Raw genomic sequence first — 12,448 nt, 5'->3', positions numbered from 1 at the left:
GCTTGCTGGGCTCTGCTTTGCTCTTCATATTTTCTTCTGGTTTGCTTCCAAATTGTGGGGATCGCCATTTAAAGCAAGCCCCCCCAAAAAGGAGGGAAAGCAACTCTAAAGAGTTGGGCTTAATTTTTTATTAGGTGATGGTTTGGCAGGTAAATGAAGGGTTATGAACATGCACACTGCAAATAATCACATGGGCAAACTGGAATGTGAGCAGTGGGGCTTCGTAAGAAAGTGGAGGTAAAACTACATGAAAATATGTTGATATAATACGATCATGCAAAGAAGTGCAGCCTGTAGAACAGTAGACTTTAAAACTCTGCAAGTTACTGTAAAACTCCGCAAGTTACTGTAGCTGCAATGGACTAGCTGTATTCTCAGGAGAACATTGTCTTTCATAATAACACTGAAGTAAGAATAATTCCTGGTCACTGTAAAGATACACTCTCATATTGATGTGCATGTCAGACAGATAACCAGCTTCAGAGACATGCCTGGTTCTACTAATATTCCCCATAGTATGATAAGGGGAATTTCAGGTCATTAAAATCTTTCAAAATCAATGAAACATTAAAAGTGTGATGGCAGCAAATAGACAGACATGCAAACAGGTAAATAAATAGATAGTCAGTTAGCTGGCTTGGTAAAAAATGGTTAGAGTATATAAATTTTGTGTTGGCTGAAAATAGAAAAAAAAACTGTTTTTTTTCTATCAAAAGTTAAATTTTGCCTGACAAGAACTATTTAAGGTCAACACATCAAGGTCAGTCAGAGCACAGAGTACAGTCTGAAGGATACAATTTATTGGAAAGGGAAACAAACTTTGAATAAATAATACTATGAAAGCTACATTTCTCTGTACTTTTGAAAATTCAGCTATCTCTGTATGAAGGATCATTTTGAGGTCCAGAAGAAATTGACTTTATCTTGATCTACAGTAATTAAATGTTTTACAGTATATGATAGCTGCAGAAAGGAATGAGGTATGGGAAAGGTACAAAACACACGCAGTAACCACTGACTAAATCCTCCCTAACTAAAGCCTCCCTAATTCAAACTTTTATGGGTTAAGGCCTGAATGGCTGGAGCTGCCAGCATTGGCTTCAGCCCAGCTACACGCTGCATTGAGCATTAATTTAGTAAGAAGAAGTTTGGGTGGGTTTAATTAAGCCCCTTGCCAAGATACAGTAATGTGTTGAAAGTGAGGAAAGTGCAATGATGTGGCATGATGTGGATGAGTCAAAGGAAGTTAAATATTCTTCTTCACAGCATGAATATAATACCCCCCTGGACCGGTATGTGTGATTGTAGCACTGTCCAGTGCAACATGGCAATGGCAATAAATTTTCCTTTTTCTTCCAACAGGCTTTTACCATCATGGATCAGAACAGGGACGGCTTTATTGACAAAGCAGACTTGAGAGACACATTTGCTGCACTAGGTAAACTGGTAGTAATAATCAAATACCTAAAAGAAATGCAGTTTAAATTTCAAGCACATAAGAAAAGTTTGTATTAGAATTATGGCGGGAGAAGTAATGAGATACACAGGAGGCAAAAGGAAACCTGTTCAGTTTGATCTTCTGCCTTTATGGTAGTTGCTATCTTACTACATAACTCCAGCTGGAAAGTCTCCTGAGCAGCCTCTTTCAGAAATGAAATTAAGGTCTCTCTGGGACTCACTGGCGGGTGCAACAGAGCTGTGCAGCTGGCAACTCTCCAAAGGCACTGATCCCTCCCCTGCAAATCTTTCATAAAAAGCCCACCCAAGCAGGGGTCCATGCCTTTCTGATGTGCCTCTGAATCCAGGCTTCACAGGCTGCACCTTTTTCATCTAGGAGCCATGCAATATCTACCAATTAACGTTGTTGTCATGGCCTAGCTGCCCCTCTGCCCACACAAAAGTAGGAAGACTTCATGTGAGGTTCTGTGCTGTTGCGCGTTTATGCGGGGTGGAATGTGCATGTCATGAGATTAGGTATTGTCCATTCCACGTGCATCACAATCCTAATAATATCAAGCAGATTAAAGAAAAACTTCCCAAAGAAAGGAAAAATCAAAATGTTCTTGATCCCAAACCTGGAGTTGTATCCTTGTTGCAACATTTGAGGCTTGAACAGTGATGTAGGAATTTGGGCTTTTTGCCATCTGGATCTTATTAAAAAGAGTTTGATAAGAATCTTTAGTGCTCCCTGGGGTGGAATCAGATGCCAGCAGAGTCAGTGCAAAGAGCAGAAGCTCCTGAACTCTTTATTGCGACAATGAGGTTTGCAAACTTTGGCCTGTAGCTACTGTTACCCTGAAATATTTATTTCTTAAGGCCAAGTTCTGGTATCTTTCCCATTCAGTGAAGCCCTTCAATGCCTATAAAGTACAGTCACAGCAAATCACCACTCAATTTGAGTAGAGTTGCCAGGGTCTAAATTCTCATCAGTAGGACTGTACAAGGATGGGGAAGGGATGCAACTACTCAACTCATCCATCTGCCCTCTACTCAGAAAGGCATCTCAATATACAGGAGGGCAAAGACTGAGACCTTGGATTCACTTCAGTCACTTCGAACTCTACTATATTAATATCAGAGGGGCCCGTATTTCACCTGGGGTAAAAAAACAAAGAAGAAAAACAATTTATTTGGAAGTGCCCCTTCTTCCGTCCACTGCTGGCCACATCCCTATTATTTATCCTTCTTACTCCTTCAGTCACCCTTTGATCTTAGCGCCAGCTCTGCCAATTTGTTTTACACCAGGGTATTCCAGAGTTGTGTTCTACCATGTTATTAGCAAAGTTGCACAGAGCCCTGAGCTCCCCAGTGGGAGGAGATGAATGGGAATCATTTTTTGAAACACAATTTGTGATTTATTATGAAAAATGATCTCTGCTGCAGGTCGTCTGAATGTCAAGAATGAAGAGCTTGAAGACATGGTGAAGGAGGCGCCAGGTCCTATTAACTTCACTGTCTTCCTTACTATGTTTGGGGAAAAGCTGAAAGGTACATACCTTTGGGGGGTTGGAGAGGTATCTGTCAAAGATCCTCAGCACTGAAATATCTCAGCACCTTGCAAATTATAATAATGTATCCACAGAACAATGCTTAAAGGCAAGGAGTGACCTCCATTTTTGCAGACAGAGATGAAGTATGAAAAGGCTAAGGGACGGTCCAGAGGACAATTCAAAGGTGTGATTTCAGCTTACATAAGCTAACATGAAAGTGGTAAATTGAGGTCCAGAAAGTAATGAAATCATGGCAGCCTGGAGCACAGTGTAGATGAGTCATTCACCGTCAGTAGGTTCCTGTTGCTCATGCTATAGTGGTATCACTCCCAGTGTTAGCTGGTTTAAAAGTATTTTCAGTACTTCTACAAAAAAACTTTCTGCACTCCTTTGGCTCATTATGCAGACATGACCTCTGCATCATCCTTGCAGTTATAGGGCATGAAGGAGCAACATGGCCCTCCCTCATTTTCTGTGTTAGTTGTAACCCAGTGGCCCAGCCCTGGTTTCACTTGAGGTCAATAGCGATTTTGCCACTGGATGAAGATTTCACTGAATAACTCTTACTGGAGTGGATAAATTGAAATAATTTAATCTCAGTGGATTTACAGTAATAAGGGAGAGGAATTTTGCCCATTTGCACATAATATATAGGGATCACTGTAGGGAGTTCAGAAAATGTGGGTACTAAATTAGTTGTAGGAGCTAGTAATTTAGTCATATCTCTTATACTGTTAATGGTTAGAAACTGCAAGAGAGGGAGTGTGAGGCCAAGAGAAACCTCTAGTCATCTTCCTATATGCATTAGAGATAGGTGAAAGCCCTGACCTTCAAAGCAAAGTTGGCCTTAGCCAAACACACTCCAGAAGTTTGTTAAAATAACTAACGAACAGAAAAAAGGAAAAATCGGATTGCATCTTCTTAAAAACATTTATTGTATTGCTGCTGGACTCTGGCTTTATATTGCTGAGCACACTTTCCGTGAAGGGCTTGCTATGCTTGCAAGCAAGCAAGGAGTAGAAAATAGAGAGGTCTGAAAGAAAGAATTAATGTAGCTAGTCCTCAAAGAAATACACTATTGCTAAGGAACACAGCATGTCTGGGAAGCATAACAGGTGATGGAGAAGGCTGTAGAGTAACACTGAGGTGGGGATTTTATTACCCAGACATCAACCTGTCTTGATCACAGTGGCACCTCCACCTTTACATTCTAGATGTCATCTTGCAGAGTAGGTAGTGCCCTTCTCCATAATCTTCCTTCTGGGATATGTGACTATTTCTTGTGGGGTGCCCTGCTACCCATTCCTGTCTATTTGTGGTGCTTATGATCACACAGAGCATGGAAACGAGCTCTTCTTCCTTTCCCCTCTTCCCTCTTGTCTTTTATGATTGCTGAAGCTGGCAAAGAGTCTGGCCCTGCCAATTGTGTGGCTTAAAACCAGAGCCAGCACAGGAAGGTGAATGGTAAAGTGTACCCCTCTTGTCTGCAGGTTTCCTGTTGGCTACTAGCAGAGGAGGAGGGTTTTTTTAATTTCCATTTGGTGAAGGGAAAATCACAGCTGTGCTTGTCATGCCCTTCTGGTTGGGTTTGTCATGCAAAGGAAACAGAGCCAAAAGACTGCACATTCCCAATCAAAACTAATTGGGATGAAGAGCCTTTGTAGTGCAATTAGAAAGGGAGAAAGGGCTAGAGGAAGTGGATATGGCAATTTTGCAACACTCTTTATTAGCTAAGTACCACTCAGAGAATTTGGTGAAAGGTGCTTTCTAAGTAAAATTTGTTGTGCTATAATTGATTTCTGTCATAAAGGGGAAGCTGGGATTTTCGGGACGAGCTTTAGCTTTGTATATGGAGATTATGATGCCAGATGAACAGCTAACAAAACTCGGTTTATGTTAATGCCAACCACATGGAGCTGTTTCTACAGGGAGTCAGAATAATACAATTTGTACAGAAAACAGAGATGCCGCACATCAAAGAAACCACTTTATTTACCAGCTAATCAATAAAGAATGCCTGCTGCATTGCTTCTCTTCAAAGCCAAAGTCCAAGGATATGACTGAGTAGAAAATGTAAAACACAGTAAGGAAAAAAAAATCCCCCACACAGTGGTGACTGCTTAAAATGCAGACCTTTCCTTGGAGCTGGAAGATGTTTCTTTTCATGGGGCAATCAAAACACTCATTAAATACCAATACTCTTTGTATTGATCATATATTCATTGCAGTTTGAATACATTGCCTACAGCTTGGCAAAAAAATATCCATGGCCAGTGTGTGACAAGAAGGAGGCCATACAGCCTTAGGTTTATTCACTATTATATCCACTAAGATACTACTACTAATCCTTGTGAAACCTTTTAGACAAAGAAAACTAAGAAGGCACCAAGAGTGTATGTAGTCATTAGAGCAGGGAACCTTGACTGGGTTCTATTCTGGTTCTCTCTCTGCCAGGCTTTGAAACAAACTTTGAAACTGCAATTCTTCATGTTATTACCTTTTTTTAATCACGCTTTTAACATTTCAGCATCCCAAATGGCTTCATTTGTTCATGGGTCAGTCTTCCTGCTTGTAAATTTGGTTTCCTACAGTTATAAATAATGATTTGTGTTATATATACTACCGTAATATTTTGAAATACTGGGGAATGGTCAGAAACAGAGTATATAGTGTATCCTTTGGTGTGGGTTGAAACTGACTGTAAGTGAGTATACTCAGAATCTACAGTATTACAGAATAGTCAGAAACCCCAGCCAAGTTTAAGGCACCGTGAAAGCTAGTCCCTGCCCCAATTTTTTTCCAGTCTAAATAGATGGGACAGATAAAGGATGGAAGAAAAGGAAGACTATTACTATCATTTTACTGCTGGGAACAGAGGAGAAGGGAAATTAAAGTCATACCAAAAGTCTGTGGCCCAGCTAAGAGCAGAAGCAAAATCTTGGAGCCATAGTCTAGTGCTTTAAACCGTCCTGTTTCGATAAGTAACACTTAATGAAGAGATACTTAAGTGGAAGTGCATAAAGACACAACGTAAGTGCAAGAACAGAATGTAAGTGCAAATCACCATTTTACATTGATCATTCTGTTTCCATTGCATTCCACTGACATTCTGATTTTGTGATGAGTTCCATTTCCTTTCGTGAGGGAAATAACCTCTTCTCTATATAGCAAAGAACAAGTAACATCAAAAAGTGTTTTTACAAGGAACGTACAATACAAGATTAAAGGAAGCCAGTGATGGAAACAGTTTGTTATATTTTCATTTCTGAAAGCCACTAATCCTCTGGGTACTGATATTGGAGACCAGTTCCTGGAAGTTTTCTCTCCTGCAGACATAGAATAGATATGAGGTATTATTTTTAAGCTTCTGAGCATTGAACTATTTGCCTCTATTGTTTATCTGACATGACAAATGCTGCCGACTTAAGGAACCTTTGTCTTCAAACCTACAACTGCAGAATTCTCCATTTTGCACTGTTTTCAAGTGAATGCAATTACTTAGCAAGTGTTCAGCAGCTATAGAAATACATCCAGGCTTCTAAATTATATTTCATTAATTTTAGGCACGGACCCAGAAGAAACCATTCTGAATGCTTTTAAGATTTTCGACCCAGAAGGAAAAGGCCACATAAAGGCAGACTAGTAAGTTTATTTGAAATCCTTTGCACTGTTTTCAAGTGAATGCAATTACTTAGCAAGTGTTCAGCAGCTATAGAAATACATCCAGGCTTCTAAATTATATTTCATTAATTTTAGGCACGGACCCAGAAGAAACCATTCTGAATGCTTTTAAGATTTTCGACCCAGAAGGAAAAGGCCACATAAAGGCAGACTAGTAAGTTTATTTCAAATCCTTTTAAAATAATAATAATAATAATAATAATTGTACAGTTTAAAGAACTCCTTAAAAGCTATATTTTTCACAGTATTTTAAGAGACAGAGGAACTGTTCAGGCAGAGAAACAATTAGCTTTGTAAGCCAGAGTTAAAAGACTGGACTACTTTATGAATGTATTTGTATACCAAAAAGAGATGTTATTGTCTTCAGACATTGCAAGAGGCAATGGAAATATAATCACATGTAGGCCATTAGATAGCCTTTTTTGAAGGTCTGGATATAAATCAACACATGACTCTTTACAGATTAACTCCATATGTAAAATTAAAATGAATGTCTGGTGCCTAACTCTCAGAGTGCTTGACTAAAATGGGAAAGCTAGTCCCCTTTTAAAAAAAGTGATCAATTTAATTAACTCTGGGACATGGTTTAGTGAGGACATTTTCCTTGTTATGTGTTTACTGTTTGAGCCTTCTGCTTCTAGACAATAATTTGCTGTAAATTTCTACTAGATATGGTGGTAGTCAAACCAAATAATACTATTAATAATAAGGCAATTATTGTCAATATGGCCATTTTTAAATAAGAAGGCAGGACCTCATTTGTATTCATAACCTGTTACACCAACAAAGCAGGGTAAAAGGACTTTCAGTGCTAATTGCACAAATGTAAATCCTTACTGCACTGCCAGAACTGTGTAAGCAGGCCTTCAGGTAAATGAGACAAATGATATCAAATCGGGGCAGTGGATGAGGAGGTCTGACCTATGGCTCCGGTGAAATGCTTTATGTGCCTAGATTTATGCATATGATTAAATTCCTTGGTGAATTTGGGGTCTATACTTTTACTGCAGCAGCCATTTCAGGTAGATTTTATAAAGCATAATATGTATAGGAAGTTTATTAGGGAACCATGAGTTACAAAATGGTATTTGCATCAAGGAATTCTGCTAATCTTGTGATATGGTAACTGAAAACTAAACCTGTTACCAGAACCTCTGAGGTGAAGTTTTCCATGACATTATCTGCAATTATTGATGTCTCATGAAAGTTAGTTGAAAATACAAAATTCACGTACAATATTTCCTTCTGTTACCAATATGCTTTTCTATGACAGTGGCACTTAATTCCCAGTGGGTATCAGAGTCCAATTATGGTAAGCAATATGCAAAATAAAAGCAAAGAGACAGTCTTTTCACTAAAGAACTTCCAAATTAATTAAAACACAAGTGGATGTAGCAAACAATCAGAAGGAACGGAGGGTTAACAGTCATCCTGATTGTTTTGGGGTTAACATTATCCAAACAGCTTGGGAAGAACAGTAAGACAAATACATCAGAAGTGACTCAAACAGTCAGAATAAAATGTAGCCTGTTGCCAAATAGGCCAGATCACACGGTAGTGAAATCACAACCATGAAATACAACCTTCTGATAATACAAAACCCATGAAACGTTATATTTCCCACCACTATCTGTAACAATATACTGCATACAAAATCTGCAGCTTGCCACCCTGTGTCCAGTTCTACATTCCTTGGATGCTGGAAGCCAGTTGGAGTTTCGGGCAAATTAGGAATGCAGTATCACACTCCAAAATTAAGATGCGAGAGAAATACTTTTATTTTTCCTTGATGGAAAAAGTCAACCTTGTCCCCACCCCCACTGCACTACTAACATTAGACAATTGTTTTAGTTCATCACCACAACAGAGCGTAACGTTTACTTATTAGACCCGAGGGTAATGTTGATCATTACAGAACAAACCATTAAATCAATTCCGTGAATGTCTTTGAGGTTTAACTTCTATTCATATGCTTCCAAAATTTAGACATTTGAAGGTTTTGAAATAATTTTTATGTTGGCTCATACAGTCATTTCAATATGACACTTAATGTTAATAAATAATATTTCTCCATATTAAAAAATCCTGGAATGTTTCTCTCCAAAACCAGCCATGTTGACCTTTTAATCAGAACTTCTTTTTATGTTCATGGAGTTAACATCCTTCTGGGGATTTTTATGTCTCTTCCCTCTGTGTGTTTTCACCTCTAGTCTGGAAATGACTCACTTAGTCCATCTGATGCTAGCTGGGATGGAGTCTTCTAACCTTTCCAGAAGCTCCAGGAGTTTATAACTTACTTCCAAATTCAATGACAGACTTTGTTTGTCTGCATCTTTATACCACACATAAAATCCTTCCTATAGCATGATGTCAAAAAGAGAAAATGCTTTAGGTCAGATTCTCAGCTGGTGTAAACTGGCATAGCTTTTGGAAAGGTTAGATGATTCAGCCCTAAACGCCATTCATTGGACAAAGTGAGTCAGGCCAACATCAACTGTGTCTAATGTTGATGCCAACAAAACTTTTCAGATTTGTACCAGATGAAAATGGACCCAGGGAGTTTACATGTGTTCTGGACCTTTGGAGGTTAGTTTGGCTGAGCTAGGGATGTTTCTCATCATAGTTGTAGAGCACTGCTCCTTTCAACTCACCTGATTTTCTCCAAGAGAGCACTGTAGAAAGGGCAAACCCAGTGGAAAACCAAAATGTCCCAGAGATTTCACAGCTAATTTAAAAAAAGGTTTTGAAAATATAAGAATGCAACAAAGTATTTGTAACTGTAGAACGAACTGATGTCAGCTAGGACAGAAGGTAACATTTAGACTCCTACGTCAAGGCAAATGGATATTCTTTTTTGCCCAGAAAACTTTTTTTTTTTTTTTGAGAAGCAAATAGTCTTTAAAAAAGAAAACAAGATACACAAAGAAAAAAGTGAATAATGTGTAGTTTTGGAAATTGTGAGTGTTCAGTTCCCTATAAAATAAATAATGGAAAATGTGCATAGATCCTTAACTCAGTCCTTCTTCCTTATGAGTGTGCCAGAGCCTACTGGGCTGTGCATCAGAAGATTATAATTAGATATCTGATCTTTTCTTTTCCCCTAAATAATGTGAATAGAAGACACACAGTGCCCAGACCTCTTTTTAATTCAGTCCTGTTTGTGATGAAGTTTAGTTGTGACTTCTGACAAAATTGCTGTAAGTGCTTCCTTCTGTTCACCAAGTTCCTTCCTGTATCACACTTCCTATTTACATTTGCTAATGCCGTTTGCCCCAGTGCACATATATCCAATAATCAATTTATTCTGATGCGAATGATCTCTCTACCTTGCACCCACTGATCATTTGAGAATTCCACTCCAAAAAGTGCAGTCACATAACAAATGGCCAGGATAACAAAAGAGAAACAGCAATATGAGAGAAAGAGATGAAGAAAGACTTTGCTAGGTAAAGAGAATGGTAAAGTAAGGCAGGAAAAATATATACAACAGCTTAAGCTCTGTCTGTGACTTCGGAGTATTTCCCAAAACTTAGATGGATATTTTCACTCTTGTCCTTGTGGGTAAGACCCTTATTCATTACCCAGAAACTTCTTTTTTCAGTTTTCCCCTTCTGTCCTTCCAAATGAGCACTTCACATCAACTAGAAAGAGATTCAGAACTGTATATGCCACTTATGCAAATGGGGATATGTCTTTGTGTAGCCTTTTACTGGAAAAAAATAATGTGTGCCAGAGATATGAGGAAGTACAGTTGTAGCTTTGCCATCAAAACTACACTTTTATCTGTGTGACATTTTTCACTCGAGATGCATGGTGTATGGGAGCAGAAAGGGAAGCTTTACTATTTTGCCTGAACATCTGCATCCACAGTAGGTGAATTTTGCTCATATGGAAGTGTTCCTGTGCAGGCATGATTTCTATTATAAATAGTTAGTTTCAAATATTCACTTTAAAAAGCAGAAAGGGCTGTTTCCAGAAAACTATTGCTCTCACTCCCTCACAACAAATTCTTCAAAAAAGCAGCCTTTTTTCAAATCTACAAACTAAAACAGATATCTATACTTGTTTCAGCTTTTTTTTTTTTGTACAACAGACTGCTCATCTGTTATCACAGGTTTATACTCTGCTTTACTGATCTAGAAAAAATCCTGATAATGTATAAATACCTTTGGTAGTAACAAAAGGAGACAACTCTGCCTCTTCAGTGCAAATGCAAACTCTTTGAGATTAATATAGGAATTCTTCTACAGGAAGGGGAAATTATTAGTGCAAGTGAAAGGGATGTTTATGTGATATAACTGAGTTCATACTGGTGGATGTTCTAGCACATCGTGCATGTACTGCCCTCAACACGCGAGTAAGTGGGTGAAATATAGACATTTTATCTAAAGGGGTTAGGCTAGAAAGAGTAATTATTCTTCCTGGCTTTTCTGTTCACCTATAAACTTAGGTAAAAAATTACATGCTCGACTGACTTCCCACAATGGGTTTGAAAACAGAGGGTAAATCAGCTGAGGGTCTGTCCCAAAAATACTCTCTTTGATGTAATTGCATAGGATGCAGATTGTGTGTGGGATAAGCTCCTTGTTACAGTGCTGTAACTCCAGATCAAGACATTGTACCGTGAAATACAACAGGTCTCATGCAGTTTCACAGTCTCCTCCGGGAATGACTGCATGCAAATAAAGGGATTCTCAGATGATGATTTGGAATAGCTGTTGGAGTTCTCTTTTAAGTCCTCTTTCTCGTTTCATGCTCTGTTCCTTTCATCCCCAGATTTTACAGAAAATATTCTCTCTTTTGGTTTTGTTAAGTGATCCAAACTTTAAACAGCAAGTGAGAAAACCTACCATTTTAGGTTAAGATAAGCATACAAAATTGCTGTATTTCAATTAGAGTAATAACCTTAAACAATTTTAAACCTCTATAAAATGTCACAAAAGCAAAATAAGTTGGCAGAGCGAGGCATTGACACTGATGGGTGCCCACAGAAAATCCCTTACAATATCATGTAAGGATTAACAGCTCTAATTTATGCGGTCACACAGATTTTCTTTCATGCGACTTCAGGAGGGATCTTGCCATCTGAATTGTCATGTGCCATTATCACCCTTTAATCAGGTTATTTCGTTTTATTTGAACAGCATCAAAGAAATGCTTATGACACAGGCAGACCGGTTCAGTCAAGAAGAGGTAAGGACCTTCTGCTTTATTCAAAATAGGAATCTATCTCCAGCTACTATCCAGCAATAAGTATTTGTCCCTCTTTAAATGCATGAATTCAGCTCAAATCCAGATTGAGAGAAGGTTGATGCCAGTTCTAGCAATTAGGAACAATTCAAAGCATCTCTTCTGAATAGCTCCATGGCTAAATCAAAGTCAAACAGATTCTTTGGACTTCCATCCAAGTGTAAGCGTGGCCTATCTCTTGCTGTTCCTATGACGAGCTCAGCAATGAATTTGTTTCTTGTTTCCTATGTTGAGCTCGGCAATGAATTTACTAGAGTTCAAGTGGGTTTGGGTGGGGACTGTGACCTGGTTTCCATTCCTGTGAGAGTTATTTTGTTTGAAATCTGAAATGAGTTCTGAAATGAGGTACTGACTTTGTGGTTTGTGCGAGACTGAACACAGATTCTGCTGGCTGGGAGGAATTTAGAGGGACTTTATTTTCAGAAGAAGAGATTGAGTGGAATTGGTTTGTGGCAAGAACAGACTGGGGTGCAGATTGTAGTACATTATTTGGCCAGGGCTTACCTGGATTTCAGGGAGAGCTCTTT

At 38.7% G+C, this 12,448-nt stretch overlaps 1 protein-coding gene across 1 annotated transcript in view; it reads left to right on the top strand.

Moving 5' to 3' along the window:
* MYL10 (myosin, light chain 10, regulatory) overlaps positions 1 to 12,448 on the top strand; it is a 13,301-nt gene that overhangs the window by 487 nt on the left and 366 nt on the right. The window contains exons 2-5 of the mRNA XM_009319325.1: positions 1,309 to 1,438; positions 2,884 to 2,988; positions 6,554 to 6,632; positions 11,816 to 11,864. Coding sequence (XP_009317600.1) covers positions 1,309 to 1,438; positions 2,884 to 2,988; positions 6,554 to 6,632; positions 11,816 to 11,864 — 363 coding nt within the window. The remainder of the gene's footprint in view (positions 1 to 1,308; positions 1,439 to 2,883; positions 2,989 to 6,553; positions 6,633 to 11,815; positions 11,865 to 12,448) is intronic.

This window comes from Pygoscelis adeliae, unplaced genomic scaffold (assembly GCF_000699105.1).
Source record: "Pygoscelis adeliae isolate BGI_AS28 unplaced genomic scaffold, ASM69910v1 Scaffold282, whole genome shotgun sequence".
NCBI classification, from domain to species: Eukaryota; Metazoa; Chordata; class Aves; order Sphenisciformes; family Spheniscidae; genus Pygoscelis; species Pygoscelis adeliae.
Note: the sequence above shows the minus strand (reverse complement) of the source record. Positions and strands in the feature narration are given on the sequence as shown.